Here is an 18,110-nt window from a genome sequence, read left to right on the forward strand (position 1 = left end):
GCTCTTTTTCTATAAATGTTTTTAGATGGTCCTGGATCTAGTTGTAACATCTTACTAATTCCCTCATCAATAATGCCTAAGATAAAATCTTTTAACATAACATAGTCATGATTTCATCATTAAAAAGATCATTTAATAATATTTATTAAATTAGAGTATGTTTCTAGCCTGTTCCTTCTGTTTTTGTGTTTTCAGATCCTCTTTATACACATGTAAACAATATCTAAAAATATCTAAAATATGTAAAATAAGAAATATCTTTAAAAAACATATAAAGTGCCCTGAAATCCTATCCTAGCTCCTCACAGTTAATCACTATTGTCACTTTGGTGTGTAGTCCCTAAGATATGTTTCTATGCTTGTACTGTGATGTTTCTCTATAAAATGTCTTTCTTTTCTATAATTTTTTAATACAAAATAGGCCTTCTCTCTCTGTCATTCTGCCTTTCAAGTAAGTAAAATAAATATTTAAAGAAAAGAATGTTTCACAAATATTTATTGTGGTAATATGTATGACGTAAATACATTATTCAAGCTAACTCAAACATTGGGAAGATAACAGAAATGGGGAAGGGAAAACACAAATTTAAGACAAAAGCTACTTTGAATGTATTTTCAACTCTTTTGCTCAAGAAAAACAATGAGAATGCAGCAGCACCTGCCTGAAATTTTCCCCAGGTCTGCCTACAGCCAGTTTGCTAAAACCACAGTACCGCGTTTGAGAAACTACTTGGGAGAGAAGTAGCATTCGTTTCCATTTTGTAAGACAAGATATGCAAACACCAGAGAACCTGCCTGTTTTTTTATTTCAAATGTCTCTACAGTCAACGGTCTCCAGGGGACAGATGGAGGCAGTTCTCTGACAGTGGAAAAGAAAGACCTGGGTTAAGTCTGGTGCAGCCTACAACAGCCAGGTCCGGTCCTTCATTGCTAAGGCAACCGACTATGCTGCAGCCCAGGCGAGGCCACCTCAGGGACTGGAGACTGGACACCTGCCGTCCTAGCACCTGCGCGGGTTTTTCTTGTCTTTTACGCGCTGACCAGGTAAATGGTGCAAGATGATGGGGAAGCTAGAGTCTCTGCCCTGGTTTCAGGAGGGGCGCTCTAAAACGACGCTCGCCCACAAACACCTACTGCGCACTTCAAAGGCAGGAGGTGCCCAACGACTCCCTGCCTCGCCCCAGGTAGAAAAACTCTGGCAGGAACCGCTCCGCCCCTCGCAGGGTGGGAACCGGACTAGCCCCGCCTCTCAGTAGCTTCTCGCGATCTCTGAGACCGAGCGAGTGCACGTAACTTCCGGCCGCGATCCATCAGCTGCTCCGCGATTGGTCCATTTCCTCAGCTTGATGTGTGACGTTACTGCCGGGTTCCGAGGCTGCACGTGTGGAGAAGCTGCGGACGCCGGCGTGAGCTCGTGCCTTTTGGCCTCCCCGTAAGCTTCGAAGGTGTAGTCGCCTTTCACCTGGGGGCTCTCGCCGCGCGGCTGCACCATGGTGAGCAAGCCTTGGTGGTCTCGGCGGCGGGATGCTTTGTGTTTGGAGAGGCCGGGCTGCTTCCGGGAATGCCGGCAGCCACTGCGGCCTGAGACTGGATACTGTCGGGGCTGCTTAACAGCGCGGGTGCTGGAATGGGTGTCCTCCCTGCCCCGGCGACACTTGGCAGGTTATAGCCACCCACGGCCGAGCGTGCTGGGAGTGACCGGAAAAGAATGACCTCTCTCAGTCCTGGGGGCCTACGGCTCCATATACCTTGGGCTAACTTAAAACCGTGTGACCCGGGCCACAAAGCCCTCGCCCAGTACTTCCTGGGGTCGGGCAGAGAGGGAGGGGCAGGTGTCCACCTGTCCGTCTGTTCTGGGAAAGCGGACCTCGTGGGAGAGTAAGTTTGGGCCCAAAACAAGGCACTTGGTAACCTGGTTTTTCAGTTTAAAAAGAAAATAAACGCTGAAGAGAGCAAAAGGGATGAGGACTCTTGTTAAACACATTGGCTGTTTGTGTTGTGGTTTCATTTACTATTTGGTAAGTGAATTTTCTTCCGGTGAGTTCCTCGTTCTTCTGGTTCAACCTGTTGGAGACCTTTCCTGCATACCTAGTGTCAAGGAACTCTTCAGTCATTTTCACATCACCATGTTTTATTTTCCTCACCTGATATCATTGTCGTGTTGATTTGCTCTCTAAAAGCAGGTGCTTGAGCTGTTACAGTTTCCCACTGCTGTGTCCACAGCCCCCATAACAAGGTCTAGCAGAGCAGTTATTCAACCAGTGTTTGTTGAAGGAAAAAAGTTGGGATTCTGTAGAACACAGCTGATGTTGCCTGTCCTAGGAGTGTAGAATTAAAATCTGCTGATCCTTCATATGACTAACTGAAGATGTCTGGACTGTGGTAGAGTCATTGTCTTTTGGTTCTGTTTTAATGCCTTATTTTAATTCTGTTCTTTGAAGCCTCATAGGAAGAAAAAGCCGTTCATAGAGAAGAAGAAAGCAGTGTCTTTCCACTTGGTTCACCGGAGCCAGCGAGATCCTTTGGCTGCAGATGAGACTGCACCCCAGAGGGTTCTTTTGCCTGCCCAAAAAGTAGGTCCTGTTTTATAGCCTGTAAGTTAGGCAGGCTGTTAATAAATTGTTATCCATGGGTGGGAGTTGTGGTGCAGCAGGTTAAGCCACAGCTTGCAGCGATGCTGGTGCCCTTTATTGATTGGAGTGATGAGTGTAAGCCCCAGCTGCGTGGCTTCTGATCCAGCTCTTTGCTAATGCACCTGGGAATGCAGCAGAAGGCGGCCTGAGTACTTGGGCCCCTGCATAGTGCATGTGCTGATTGTTTTACATCCTTCACATGAATAAAGCATCTTTGAAATGTTTAAATGAACAAATCTTGTCGAGTAATGGTAAATTACTGAACTGCCAACTGCTGTCTTCCATGATGTTCTTTTGGGCACAACCATCTGTTCTTACACGCTTCCCCTAAGATGCTGCTGTGTCCTAACCACAAACTGCATTTTGCCTGCTGGTCACTCATCTCATGAAATGCAGGACATCTGAGCTCATGGGTTAGCTTTAGAAAATGCTGGGGAGCTTTGAAGTGAAACTATACTTGTTAAGTACAGATAAAGCTAAAGGGAATGTTGGGAGAAGTTGGCCAAACTTACCTTTTTAAATAAAGCCAGTTTTGTTATCTGTTGAGAAATTTCTTTGCATATAAATGCAAGAAATTACATTTATCTTTGAAGTCCTGCAAGTCTTCTAATCCTTCAAATACAAGGATAGTTCAAAAACTTTCTGCTACAAAACATTTTTTTCTAATGTATCCATACGAAGGTTCTTCAAGAAGCTTGTGAAAAATGCATAATGTGAAAAACTATACATGGATTTCCAAAATTTTTCACACCAAAACTTTTTCAACTTCATTTTTCCATGAAATTTTTGAAGTAGCGTTGTACATGGTAAGATACTTGCTTGCGTTTCTTGACTCACTTTGTTGCATGGAAGTGTCTAGTGGAAGGAGGAGTTTTCCTTCCATTTTAATTTTATGCAGCAGTCTAATTTGGAAGCTCTGAGTGTCAAGATGGCACAAAGTGTTCATGTGGCGTCTGTTGTCTGAAAGTTGTATTCTTTGTCAGATTTTTAAGCCTAATCCTTGGAGGGGTACTAATTCTGTTTTGCAGATAAATGATGAAGAAAGGCGAGCAGAACAGAGAAAGTATGGAGTGTTCTTCGATGATGACTATGACTACTTACAGCACCTGAAGGAAGCGTCTGGGCCCTCAGAGCTTATTCCCACAAGTACTTTGAGAACACACAACAGGAGAGATGAAAAGGAAGAAACTTTAGTAATTCCAGTAAGCTTTTTCTGCAATTTTAAGTGAGAATGTGTGAGTAAGTGAAGAAACCATTTTTAAATCAAGGTAACTGGGGCAAGAACTGTTGTAGAAGCTCACAAAGATATGCCGAGCCTTCACTTGATGTTGTGTGTATATATGTCTGTGCCTCTGTATATTCAGAGAGTAGGCCACCTCTTCTCTGAAGGCAGGTGTAAAGTAACAGCCTTTTTAAAGGTTTGGAATTTTTTTTTTTAGAAGTTATGTCTTTGAATGGCAGAATGATTGTGAGATCTTCCATCCACTGGCCACAACAGCCAGGACCAAGTACTTGTGCCATCAGCTGTTGGCTTTTCAGGTGCATCAGCAGGATGCTGGATCAGAAGCAGAATAGCTGGGCCTCAGACTGGCACTCTGATATGTGATGTCAGTGTCAAAAGCAGTGGCTTAACCTGCTGCACCAAAATGGGCCTCCTTAATTATTTTTAAGATTTGTTTATTTGAAAGGCAAGTTACACAGAGATCTTCCATCCGTTGGTTCACTTCCCAAATGACTGCAATAGCCAGGGCTGAGCCACGCTGAAATAAGGAACTTGTAGTAGGTTCCATCTAAGTCTCCCACATGGGTGCAGAGGCCCTGAACACTTGGACCATCTTCCACTTCTTTCATAAGGCACATTAGCAGGAGCTGAATCAGAAGCAGAGTAGCCAGGACTTGAACCAGATCTCCAGTATGGGCTGTTTAACCCACTGTGCCACAGTGCCATACACCACCCCATCCCACCTTTTTTTTTAATTCAAGAGACAGAGAAATAGTCTTAATTTACTGGTTCATTCCCCAAGTACCCACAGCAGCCACGACTGGGCTGGACCAAAGGTACAAGCCAGGAACACAACACAGGTCTACCAAGGATAGAAGGGATTCAAGGATTTGAGCTGTCACCTGCTGCTTCCCAGGGTCTGCATGGGCAGGATATGAATCAGGAGCCAGAGGCAGATGTCATCTCAGGCATTGCAGTATGGGATGCAGATGTCTTAGCATGAGGCCAAACATCTACCTCAGAGTACTTTTGAGTCAGCTGGAAGACTACGTGTATATTTTTAACACAATTTTAAAGAATACACAAAAAAATCCACTAAATTATACATTTTATAAGAGTGCATTGTATAGTATGTGAGTTACATCTTAGTAAACCTATTTTTCTTTTTAGAAAAAAAAGTATAGCAAACAACCCAGATCTTTGCTCATGTTTATGCTCCTGAGAAACTCATTTTGGAAGCTATTCCCGCTATCCTGTGTTAAATTGTGGCTTAGTCGGATGTGCTAATGGGACTACACATACCCTGCTATAAATAGGCTGTCTTTATGGTCCTCAGAGTGCTCTCTCGGTGAACTGGGAATGTTCAGATCAGCTTTGTACTACTGCAGGCTTGAGAATGGGGTGGGTGTTGAGGTAAACAGATGACATGTGGTGGTCACCCTCATATTACTACTAGTTGTTCAATGGGAAGAATCTGAAGCATCAGGAACGATCAGAATATAGGACAGCACATGTTCAAATAGATGGCATCATGTGAGGAAGAAGGGGCGTTTCCATGGAGGAATGTTCTAGCACAGCAGGAAGGGCTTCACGTATTGGTAGGACCTAGCTGGCCACTAAGAGATGGATACTCTTGGAAAGAGAAGGGGCATTCAGCCAGCCAGCAGAGGCATAGGGAATATTGTGGGCCACAAGGTCTTGTGCATGCCTGCTCAGTAAATTATTGTGAATTATGACAAGAACTGGACTTCATTTGTATGATCTGTGTGATCATCTTGTTTGTTGAGTAACAGAAAGTTAGATACATGGAGTAGGCTTTGATTTTACAGTGTCTTAAAAATCAGGTGGTTAAATAGAGTGGAAAATGAGACCTATTATAAATTCAGGCTGGTAACATAATAAAAATACTAAGGGAGTTTAATCTAGTAATGTTCTGAAGATTCGGTTAAGTAAAGATGAACTGAGCAGATGTTGCAGTAAGTTATGTCTTGGTTAACCATGAGGATACTAAGGACCAAAGAGATGTCCGTGAAATCACTGTATATGGGAGAGTTCATGGGGACAGAGAAATGATTTGACCACCCGAAGATTAAGACTGCTGATTGAGAGAAAAGCTGTGCTATTAGTAAAGATTGAGGCATTATCTGTAGTTTAAGAAGACAAAGATTAATTTTGTTTTGAAACTTCAGGCCAGTAGAGTTAGGAAACCTGGATTTGAATCCCACAGCCAGGCTTGACCAGTCTAAGCCATGTGTGCCTTTTAAGCTTGTTTAACTTTTGTTCTTTCACTAAAACATGCTGCTTGCTCACAGGGTTTGAGGATTGAAGAGAACAGGGTAGCAGGAAAGGCACTGTGACACATAACAGGGAGGTTACTTTTGGGATGCCAATAGAATGTAGTTATTTAAAACAACAAAAGCTGGGGAGGGGATTCAGGTTGGAGCTGTAACAGTTTCCTTGGCTGTGGTAACAGTGACCACAAACTGGGTGACTTAAAACAGCAGAAACACATTCTCCCACAGATGTGGAAGCCAGTAGTCTGAAATCAAGTCAGTGGAGGGTTGGGCTAGGAGGGAGACTGCTGCCTGCCTCACTCCTTCCTTCCACAGGTTGCTGACAGTCAGTCTTTAGGGTTCCTTGGCTTGCAGGTGCCTCACTGGTCTGCCTCATCTTCATATGGCACTCTCCCCTGTGTGTCCTGTGTCTTCATGTGGCCTTATGAGGGCACCCCATTCATAGGATTAGGCCCTACATTAATCCAGTATCACCTCATCTTAACTAACTATACCTGCAAAGACTCTGTTTTGTTTTTTTTAAGATTTATTTATTTGAAATGCAGAGTTAAAGGGAGGGACAGAGATCCTCCATTTGCTGGTTTATTCCCTAAATGGCCACAATGGCCAGGACTGGGCCAGGCTTCAGTGAGAGGCCATGAGCATCTTCTGGGCCTCCCACGTGGGTGGCAGGGCCCAAGTACTTGGGCTATCTTCTGTTGCTTTTCACAGGTGCATTAGCAGGGAGCTGGATTGGAAGTGGAGCAGCTGAGACACAAACTGGTACCCATATGGTATGCTGGTGTCACAGGCAGTGGCTTATCTGCTATACCACAACACCAGCTTTGTACTCAGTTTGAAAAAAATCACAATGTGGGGCCAGCATTGTAGTCTAACTAGTTAACCTACCTCCTGCAATGCCAGTATCCCATGTGAGCGCAGGTCTGAGTCCTGGGTGCTTCACTTCTAATTCAGCTTCCTGCAAATGCGCCTGGGAAAGCAGCAGAGGACTGCCTGAGTCCTTGGGCCCCTGCACCTATGTAGGAGACCTGGATGAAGTTCCTGGCTGCTAGCTTTAGACTGCAGTTATGGCCACTACAGGCATTTGGGTTGTGAACCAGTGGATGGAAGACCTCTCTCCCTCTCCCCTTCTCCCCTTCTCCCCTTCTCCCCTTCTCCCCCTCTCCCCCTCTCCCCCTCTCCCCCTCTCCCCCTCTCCCCCTCTCCCCTTCTCCCCTTCTCCCCTTCTCCCCCTCTCCCTCTCCCCTTCTCCCCTTCTCCCCTTCTCCCCTTCTTCCCCTCTTCCCCTCTTCCCCTCTTCCCTTCTTCCCTTCTCCCCTTCTCCCTCTCTCCCTCTCCCTCTCCCCTTCTCCCCCTCTTCCCTTCTCCCCTTCCCCCCTCTTCCCTTCTCCCCTTCTCCCCTCTTCCCTTCTCCCCTTCTCCCCTTCTCCCCTTCTCCCTCTCTCCCTCTCCCCCTCTCCCCCTCTCCCCCTCTCCCCTTCTCCCCTTCTCCCCTTCTCCCCTTCTCCCCCTCTCCCCCTCTCCCCCTCTCCCCCTCTCCCCCTCTCCCCTTCTCCCCTTCTCCCCTTCTCCCCTTCTCCCCCTCTCCCCCTCTCCCCCTCTCCCCCTCTCCCCCTCTCCCCCTCTCCCCCCTCCCTCTCTGTGGCTCTGACTTTCAAATAAAATACATCTTTAAAAAAGAAAAATGGGCCGGCGTGGCTACTAGGCTAATCCTCCGCCTAGCGGCGCCGGCACACAGGGTTCTAATCCCAGTCGGGGCACTGGATTCTGTCCCGGTTGCCCCTCTTCCAGGCCAGCTCTCTGCTGTGGCCTGGGAGTGCAGTGGAGGATGGCCCAAGTACTTGCGCCCTGCACCCCATGGGAGACCAGGAGAAGCACCTGGCTCCTGGCTTCGGATCAGCACGGTGCGCCAGCCGCAGCAGCCATTGGAGGGTGAACCAACGGTAAAGGAAGACCATTCTCTCTCTGTCTCTCTCACTGTCCACTCTGTCTGTCCAAAAAAAAAAAAAAAAAATCACATCTGAGGTTCTGGGTGGTCATGAATTTGGGGAGTGTACTTTTTAGCCCAATACAGAAGCTGAGAAGTGTTTCTAAACAAACCTAACCATTGTGTAATTCCTTTTATAAGAGCACTGGAATTAAGTTGCCTTCATCGGTGTTTGCATCAGAGTTTGAGGAAGACGTTGGATTGCTAAATAAAGCAGCTCCAGTGTCAGGTATGTTTAATTTCTTTAGCTCTTCAAGTGAATAAGTGTGTTTTAGAAAAAGAAACATAAAGTGATGATGTAGGATTTTTCTATGCCTGATAAAATGTTGAAACTTCTGAGATTTGTCTGGAATTTGGATTAGAGATCATCAGGGATGGCCGTGGTCTGCTTTTGTGACTGCCATCAAATTCTTGAGAAATCCTGTTTGGAGAAGAAAGTGGGAAACTATTTCTGGCATCCTGAAAAAGGAATTTTAATGTTCACCTAATCTTTTACAGAGATAAGTGGTAGTCATCATTCATTACCAACAGTGCAATTTTGAAAAATCTGTTTTTCACAGTTTCTCCCAAGACACTATTTTTTAGAATTTCATCTTCCCATCCATTCCAAATATACTACAAAGACTTTTTTTTCAGTACCTACTTTTATATTTAGAACACCAAAAAGTCTACAGAAGCAGTGTTTGTTAATTTTCTCCCAGGTTGCCTCAATTTTTCTTTAATTTTTAGCTATCTGTTTTTCATTTCATTTGAAAGGCAGGGAAAGATCTTCCATCTACTGATTCATTCCCCAAATGGCCACAACAGCCAGGCATGGGCCAGACTGAAGCTAGGTGCCCAAAACTCCATATGGGTAGCAGGAACCCAGGTGCTAGAGCCATCATGTGCTGCCTTCCAGGGTGTTCATTAGCAGGAAGCTGAATCTGAAGTGCAGCATCTAGGTTCTGAGCCAGGCAAACTTACTCAGATGCAGGCATCCCAAGAAGCAGCTTAACTTTTGCTCCAAACTCCTCCCATTATTGCTTTAATTACTGATGAACATTCACCCCATGACATCTGCTCAGTGTTTTATTACAGACTTTTGGGTTGTCACCTGTGTGGCAGGGTTGTGGGTTAAAGCAAAATAAAGGATAGTTCCTGAGCTCAAGAAAGAAGCAGTAAGAACTGAGAAGTTAATTTATAGTACAGTCGCATAAAAGCAGGTGGGGTGAGCAAGCCCAAACCCAGCCTCAGAGATGACCAAGGCTTCCCAGAGGAATTAACAGATTTCTTAGTTGCCTCAGGAGAAGTTGGGAGGGATGGAGAAGCGAGAGTGTTCCAGACAGAACAAAAGGCAAAGATGCAAAAGGCAGAGATGGAGAATTAAACGGTGACAATGTAAGCAGAGGGAGTCGGAAGTCACTTCAGATTATAACTGAGAAGTTTTTCTAGTGTTTTTACTACAGGAAAATATAATTGATAGTTTTTACTACAGGAAAATAGATAGTTGATATATAAGAATTTCATAGTGTGAAAAAGACTGAAAGTGTAACGGTCTACAATTAATAAATGTAGTTACTTCCAACAGTAAGTTGATTTTGAAGCCCAGTTTATTCCTGCAGGCAAAAGCTCTAAAGTTTAATTAAAGTTTTGTGTTAGAAATATGTATTGGAAGGGTGTGTGTGTGTGTGTGTGTGTTTTAAGATTTATTTATTTGAAAGGCAGAGTTTAACAGAGAAGGAGGGGCAGAGAGAGAGAGAGTCTTCCATCTGCTAGTTCACTCCCTTGTTGGCCACAATGGCCAGAGCTGTGCCGATCCGAAGCCAGGAGCCAGGAGCTTCCTTCAGGTCTCCCACAAGGGTGCAGGGGCCCAAGGACCTGGGCCATCTTCTACTGCTTTCCCAGGCCATAGCAGAGAACTGAATCAGAAGTGGAGCAGCCAGGACTCGATCCGGCACTGCAGGCAGCGGCTTTACCTGCTACACCACAGTGCTGACTCTGGAAGGGTGTTTTTAACCAGTGGATATTGAAAGAGGAGAGGGACTATTTTCATCTTTTAACCTGGAATTACACATCTGTATGTCACTTCCTCTCTAGACTGAACTTGTTGAAGTTCTTATTTATTTTGGTATCCTCAGTACCTAAACAGAATCTGGCATATAACTGGTATTCAGATTATGTAATTAAGTGAACGAATTATGCTCTTGGGAATCATTGACCAATTTTTCTTTCTAGGGCCGCGGCTGGATTTTGATCCTGACATTGTTGCGGCTCTTGATGATGATTTTGACTTTGATGATCCAGATAATCTGCTTGAAGATGACTTTATTCTTAGGGCCAATAAGCCTGCAGGCGAGGAAGATGGAATGGATTCACGGTATCTATCTGTGGGTTGTTTTGAAATAGGGATGATCTGACTGTTGGCTTCTTCAGTGGGATATAACCATAGAAAGTTACAGTTGGAAGAGATCTTCCAGAGCATTTCATCTGAGACTTTGATTTCTTAGAGCAGAAAATGAGGCATGAGGTCTTTACCAGCTCTTAGTGAGTTAGAGTAGGGCTAGAGTCCAAGGATCTTGATTGTCACTTCATTGCTTTTCCTCTCAAGACAGATGGATCAAGCACCGTCATTAGTCCTGCCCTAATAAGAGCACATCCTGAAGTACCCTCCTACTCTACCAGTGTTAACAAAAATTAATGTTTGTGTATTTTATCTGAAAGGAAGAGACAGATCTTCCATCTGCTGGTTCACTCCCCCAGTGCCTACAATAGTTAGGCTTGGGCCAAACTGAAGCCAGGAGCCTAGAACCCAATGCAGGTCTACCAGGTGGCTGGCAGGGACCCAAGAATTTGAGCCATCCCTGCTGCATCCTGGGGTGCACATTAGCAAGAAGCTGGATTAGAAACAAGCAGTGCTTGATTCTGGGCACTTTCATGTAGGATGCAGACATCTCTAGTGGCGGCTTAACTTGCTGTTTCACAGTGGCTGTTTTATAAAGTTGTTCTGTTATTTTTAAAGTTGTTCTGACACATGATTTATGACTCTTTGACTTAAAGGAAATGTGAGAGTGAAGATGGCAGTGAGTGGGAAGATATGGATGATGAGAAGGCAGATGGCAGTGATGGTGATGACTGTGACTCTACAGGCCTGCTGTCAGATGAAGATGATGTGTCTGTCCCTGGGAAGCCTCAAGAATCTATAGAAAACCACTTGTTCTGGGATGAGGAAACCAAAAGTCGCTTCACAGAGTATTCTATGACTTCCTCTGTCATGAGGAGAAATGAACAGCTGACTCTGCATGACGAGAGGTTTGAGAAGGTAAGTTCTCAAAATGAAGGACGTGTTAACACTATCTCCTAGTAAATTTTATTTATGAAAAGGGGGAGGGATTGAGACCAAAAGCCAAAACTTTTAAGTGTTAGAGGCAGCCTCTCTCTCTTTGAACTTTGTTTGTTTTAAAGAGCAAGAGAAAGGGAAAGACAGAGCTTTCATTCACTGGATCCTTGCTATCTCCCACATGAATGTCAGGGGACCAGTACTTGGGCCATCTTCCTCTGCCTTCCCCAGGCCATGAGCAGAGAGCTGGATTGGAAGTGGAGCAGCCAGGACATGAACCAGCTCCCATGTGGGATGCTGGTGTCACGGGTGGAGGCTTTACCTGCCACACCACAATGCTGGTCCTTCATATCTTTTAATAAAAAGACAGGGAACCACTCTAACTTTAATTCTGGAAAGAATGTAGGTCAAAAGAGTTAGCCATTTCTTCTATGTTTCCTCTTTGAATGACATCATGATTTAGAATCTCTGATGATAATACATAATACAAGGTTACACTGTTTTCCTAAAGCATTTGCCTGAGCATAAACAAAATTCTATTTCTTTCTGTTTCTCATATCTGAAGTTCTGAACACAACTAATGGTAAAGAACAGAAAGGAGGGGCCGGCGCTGTGGCGCAGTAAGTTAATCCTCCGCCTGCGGCGCCAGTATCCCATATGGGCGCCGGTTCTAGTCCCGGCTGCTCTTCTTTCCCATCCAGCTCTCTGCTATGGCCTGGGAAAGCAGTAGAGGATGGCCCAAGTGCTTGGGCCCCTGCACCCGCATGAGAGACCCAGAAGAAGCACCTGGCTCCTGGCTTTGGATTGGCATAGCTCTGGCCGTTGCAGCCATTTGGGGAGTGAACCAGCGGATGGAAGACCTTTCTCTCTGTTTCTCCCTCTCACTGTCTGTAACTCTACCTCTCAAATAAATAGATAAAATCTTAAAAAAAAAAAAAAAAAAAGAAACCAGAAAGGAGTAAGAGTCTAAGATACTTCAGAAGCCTGAATTGTTGGGGGCCAATGTTGAGTACAGTGAGTTAAGCTGCCACCCATGATGCCAGCATTCCATTTGGAAACCTGTTCAAGTCTCAGCTGCTCTGTATCGATACAGCTTCCTGCTAATGTACCGAAGAAAGCAGTGAAAGGTGACCCACTTGCTTGGGTCCCTTCCACCCGCGTGGGAAACCCGGTTGGAGTTCCAGATTCCTGGGTTCAGCTTAGCCTAGCCCTGGCTGTTGCTGCCATTTGGGGAGTGAACCATTGAATGGATTTTCTCTCTCTGACTCTCTAACTCTGCCTTTCAAATAAAATAAGTTGTAAAAGGGAAAAACTAAATTATGATGTCCTGGATTTCATTCTATGCTGAATACAGTGCTGATATTTCTGTTTAGTAGCCCATTTGTTTATGCAAGTTCTGTTTCCCACATATCCTGTTTTATACACTTTCCTGACATCATCTGTGATGTGATTATTACTTACTTTGTATGTAGGATTGTCTTCAAGGGCAGAGATTTTTGTGTTAGTGCTCATTAGTACATCTCAAGCCTTAAAGTTGTATTTGATATTTATATAGTAGTTCAGACTGTTCCATGAATGAAGGATGTGTTTCATTCAGGGTAAATCCAAGATAAGTTATAACTTTTTTTTTTAAGATTTTATTTATTTTATTTGAGAGGTAGAGTTACAGACAGTGAGAGGGTGAGACAGAGAGAAAGGTCTTCCTTCCTTCCTTCCTGGTTCACTCCCCAGATGGCTGCAACGGCCGCAGCTATGCCAATCCGAAACCAGGAGCCAGTCGCTTCTTCCCGGTCTCCCATATGGGTGCAGAGGCCCAAGGACCTGGGCCATCCTCTGCTGCTTTCCCAGGCCATAGCAGAGAGCTGGATTGGAAATGGAGCAGCCGGGACTAGAACCAGCGCCCATATGGGATGCCCGCACTGCAGGTGGAGGATTAACCTGTGCCACAGTGCCGGCCCCAAAAGTTACAACTTTTAATTTCTTTTATGTTATTCTTTTGGAAAGCAGAGAAAGAGGGAACCCATCCACCAGTTCACTCCCCAGATACCCTCATTAGTCAGTTCTGGGCCAGGCTGAAGCCAGAAGCCAAGTCCAGGTCTCCCACATGCCTAGCAACTTTTTCTCCAGACTTAATAGAGTGACTGCTTCTTGCTTCATGTTCAGTGGGAGCCTATTTTCAGTCTAAATACAAAATTTTAAAAAAGTACTGAGCAGAGATGTCTTCTATGCCAAAAGATGGCATTTGTGTTGCTGGCATCCCATTTGGGAGCAGTAGTTCGGGTCCTGCTGATGTACCTGGGAAAGCAGCAAATGATGGCCCAAGTACTTTTGGGTCCCTGCTGCCACATGGGAGACCGAATGAAGTTCCAGGCTCCCAGCTTCAGCCGTGCCCAACTCTGGCCATTGCAGCCCTTTAGGGAGTGAACCAACAGATGCAAGATCTTTCTCATTCTCACTCTGTGTCACTCTACTTAATAAATCTTAAATTTAAAAAGTCTTCTACAACCTACTACTTAACAATGCTGAACCCTATGTATATTGTAATGGTAGTGTGGTCTTAAAATAGTGTTTAATATATAGGAATAAAATTACTGTGAAAATAATGTTTGGATGCTGTAGTGTTAATAAGTACATTTCTTTTTTATGAAATCTTTTCTGTGCTTATATTTTAAGTTTTATGAACAATACGATGATGATGAAATCGGGGCTCTGGACAACACTGAGTTGGAAGGTTCCATTCAAGTAGACAGCAGTCGATTACAGGAAGTTTTGAATGACTATTATAAGGAGAAGGCAGAGAAGTATGATGACTTTCCTTGTTTACCTGCTTTTTTTCATCTTCAAATAAAGTCTGTAGTTTGATAAATGATTTGTGAGAAAATTTAGCTCATCAGCATCTATATTAAGAAACAGTACATTTTGCCTTATACATTATTCATCAGTTTTTTTCTTGAGAGGCAGACAGGCACAGAGACTTCCCACCTGCTGTTTGCTACTTTATTCCCCAAATGCCCACCTGACTGCTGGGACTGGACCAGGGCCAAAGCAGGTACTCAGAGTAGGAACTCAATCCAAGTGTTCCATGTGAGTCGCAGAAAACCAATTCCTTGAGCCATCGCCTCTCAGGGTTTGCATTGGCAGGAAACAGGAATCAGAGTAGGGAATCAAACTCAGGTACTCCCATATGGGACTTGGATTTCTTAACTGCTAGGCTAAAGACCTGCTCCTTGTTTTGTCTCTGTTTTGATATGAGGAGTTCTGAAGCTGAAAATAACAGGGGGAACACACAAAGAACTACTTTCTCCATCTATGACTTGAAGAGTCCTAGAATAACCAAGGGTCAAGAAAATATGAGTGCATCTTCCAGTTGGAGAATTAATATGGTGGTTCTGGCCACTTTGAAAAGTTATTCTGATTTACAAGTATATACTTTGTTTTCATCTTTCTGAAATGCCAGATGCTCTGAGCAGTAGATGTTTATGGTTTACAGAAAGATAAGGGTTTGTTTGTCCAACTGGGTTAGCAGAACTGACCAGCCAATTATTTGGCAACTCAGCATTTGTTTCAAGCTGACTCTTCTCTGAAACTACCAAGATGCTTAAATCTGCTAGAAAGGTCTGATCTTCCATGATCTTTGTACTATGCAGATCCCATAGTGGGAAAAGAAACTATGTACTGTGAATACTTTTGGAAAACAGATGAGCTAATGTTTCTCTGGGCTTTAAAAAAGCTTGTTTTCTTAGGACAAGTACCAGCATGTTTAATATGTCTTACAGTCTTACATACCTGGCAGTAGAGTGAATGTCTAGAATCTACCGTAACAAAAGAGCAGGCCTGGGTAGAATAAAGTTTAACAAACAAAGACAGGAGCCCAGGAGTATATGCATTTTAAAAATTGTTTCTATAGCTCTAAGTGTAGCTGTAGTGACACATAGTATAATGGTGTTTTTTCCTCTCCTATGTCTTCACTTTTAAAAACTCAACCAAAAGCTGTGTGAAATTGAATACTATTGAGCCCTTTGAAGATCAAGATGTGCCAATGAATAAGCTGGATGAGTCTGAGGAGGAAGAACTTACTACTGTTGTTCTTGAAGAACCCAAGGAGAAGTGGGATTGTGAATCCATTTGTAGTAAGTATCTTCGTGTCCATTTCATTGCCAAATGTCTGGTAGTAATTTTAAAGAATTAATACATCAGCTTGGAAGATATATATATAAATTTAATTTTTAAATTTTTTTTTTTTTTTTGACAGAGTGGACAGTGAGAGAGAGACAGAGAGAAAAAATTTTTAAATTTTTATCTTAATCTGATAGAGATCTTCCATCTGGTGGTTTACTCCCCAAAAGCCTGCAACAACCAGGGTTAGGCCAGGCTCTAGCCAGGAGCCCAAAAGGCAGTCCTGATTGCCCACATGAGTGGCTGAGAGCCATGTACTTGAACTATCATGTGCTTCCTCCCAGTATACACATTAGCAGGAAGCTGGATCTAAAGCAAAGGAGCTGGGACTCTAACCAGGCACTAATTTGGGTTGTGAAAAATCCCAAGCATTGACCTAATTACTGTACCTAATAACTGTCCCAAAAGTATATATATTTTAGAAGAAGTTAGGGCCGGCGCCGTGGCTTAACAGGCTAATCCTCCGCCTTGCGGTGCCGGCACACCGGGTTCTAGTCCCGGTTGGGGCGCCGGATTCTATCCTGGTTGCCCCTCTTCCAGGCCAGCTCTCTGCTATGGCCTGGGAAGGCAGTGGAGGATGGCCTAAGTCCTTGGGCCCTGCACCCGCATGGGAGACCAGGAAAAGCACCTGGCTCCTGGCTTCGGATCAGCGAGATGCGCCGGCCGCAGTGGCCATTGGAGGGTGAACCAACAGCACTGTCCATTTTGCCTGTCAAAAAAACAAAAAAAGTTAGGCTTGAGGATATTATGGAAAAAATTATTTTGGAGGATAATATTCCTATGATAAATAATTTAATAAACATTTATAAGAGACTTCAGTATGCTGACTGAAAACTTATTCATAGTCTTTTGTTTTTTTTAGGCACATACTCAAATTTATATAATCACCCACAGCTTATCAAGTATCAACCAAAGGTAAGTTCTACTGTCCTTAGCTCTTTGAAATGTGCAGTGCAAGAAATGGAGTGTACAGATTTTCTCAGTACCTTTATCCTTGTGATAGAGTGCTTACCGGAAAAAGCACCAATAGTGTGTCATAGCTGTGCTGTTTTTAAGTATGACTAGTAAATAACTGTAGTGCCATTTCATCTTTATTTTAGCCCAAACAAATCCGACTGTCTTCTAAAACAGGAATACCTCTCGATGTCTTACCTGTGAAAGGACTCACAACAAAACAAGTTGAGCGAATGCAAATGATTAATGCCAGTGATCTGCCAAAGGTATCAACCCAACCACGTTCTAAAAATGAAAGCAAAGAAGATAAAAGAGCGAGAAAGCAAGCTATAAAAGAAGAGCGCAAGGTAAAGCATATTTTTTAAATGTTACCCTACCTGGTAAAAGGGAAGTTACAGGAAACTTTTGTTTATGAAAATAGTTTAAAGATTTGAAATAACATAAGTATACTCTTGTACAGGAACGGAGAGTGGAGAAGAAAGCCAACAAGTTAGCATTCAAATTGGAGAAAAGGCGCCAGGAAAAGGAGCTGCTGAACTTGAAGAAGAATGTTGAGGGTCTAAAGTTATAGAAATAGAAGATTTGGGATAATCACATTCTCTACAATGGGCGCCTCATTATGTTCAGTAATCAATATCTTCAGAGTCAAAACTGTTCTGCCATTTTTACTGGCAGGTATTAAAGAGAAAAATCTAATATTTGTATTTTATAGCAGCAACTATCCCCTGTCTTGTAAATACTGTAATATTTTTAAATTTAATTTTATAAGCTTGGATTTGCTCTGAATTAAATGACTTCATGAATGTGAAATGTTTGGTTAAATTAAAGGAAAATATCTTCATAATTTGAGTGGAATTGGTGTATTCATTTATTTATATGGTTGTCATAGCTGTTTTTTTGCAGATGTTCTCAAATATTTCTTTGAATCCTTTCCACGCCTTTTCAGGAATTACATGGTTTAATTTGCTGTATGTAGAAAAGTGGCCTGGTTAAACTCAATTTTGAAATGCTGAGTTTATTCTCAGTGGTGAGAAGAATTTTCCTGAGAAAGTTCCACTGGTAGGAAGCTAAGTTTTCCCTTGCTGTATACAAAGAATGATTTCAAAAATATGTTAAAACTGAATATTAAGTTTGTTAGGATTCAGATTTCCTGTAGCATTGCCTGATGACTCGCTTTTGGGATTTAGGAACACTGAAATCAGGAAACAGAATAGTAGAAGAAATAATCAAGAAAACTTAACTTGGCTTCAGTGAGTCCCTAGGTCAAAATCAGAAATATTTACTCCAGTTCCAACTAGACAGTTTGTGTTTTCAACATTATTTAATGCTTGGAACAGTTCATACTTGATTAAAATACAGAGTTGAAAACCTTCCCTGTTTTTGATAAGTTGCTTTTGTTTTAACTTCTTTAAACTTTTTCAAGGTGTAAGCAGTGATGCCATCACAATTGTTGATTATTTGGTAAACTCTGACTTGTTGAAACAGACAGATTAGTGACCTTGTTCTTGTGCACCTGACTAATGTGTTA

At 43.2% G+C, this 18,110-nt stretch overlaps 1 protein-coding gene across 1 annotated transcript; it reads left to right on the forward strand.

Moving 5' to 3' along the window:
- The first annotated feature begins 1,349 nt into the window (after window positions 1–1,349).
- On the forward strand, window positions 1,350–17,409 carry LTV1 (LTV1 ribosome biogenesis factor). Its single transcript, XM_062186867.1, has 11 exons — window positions 1,350–1,493; window positions 2,442–2,573; window positions 3,662–3,835; window positions 8,278–8,365; window positions 10,351–10,492; window positions 11,173–11,434; window positions 14,126–14,253; window positions 15,443–15,582; window positions 16,491–16,543; window positions 16,729–16,929; window positions 17,043–17,409. Exons 1-11 carry the CDS (start codon window positions 1,491–1,493, stop codon window positions 17,151–17,153), a joined length of 1,434 nt encoding a protein of 477 aa, XP_062042851.1. The 5' UTR covers window positions 1,350–1,490; the 3' UTR covers window positions 17,154–17,409.
- Window positions 17,410–18,110: the final 701 nt, after the last annotated feature.

The sequence above is a fragment of the Lepus europaeus genome, chromosome 3, assembly GCF_033115175.1.
Source record: "Lepus europaeus isolate LE1 chromosome 3, mLepTim1.pri, whole genome shotgun sequence".
Classification (NCBI taxonomy): domain Eukaryota; kingdom Metazoa; phylum Chordata; class Mammalia; order Lagomorpha; family Leporidae; genus Lepus; species Lepus europaeus.

What these genes read in the sequence shown, in the direction of transcription:
- LTV1 (XM_062186867.1), top strand. An exon ending in ATGACGAGAGGTTTGAGAAG is followed by an intron (nt 11,435 to 14,125) that starts GTAAGTTCTCAA and finishes TTATATTTTAAG; the next exon opens with TTTTATGAACAATACGATGA. An exon ending in CTATAAAAGAAGAGCGCAAG is followed by an intron (nt 16,930 to 17,042) that starts GTAAAGCATATT and finishes ACTCTTGTACAG; the next exon opens with GAACGGAGAGTGGAGAAGAA.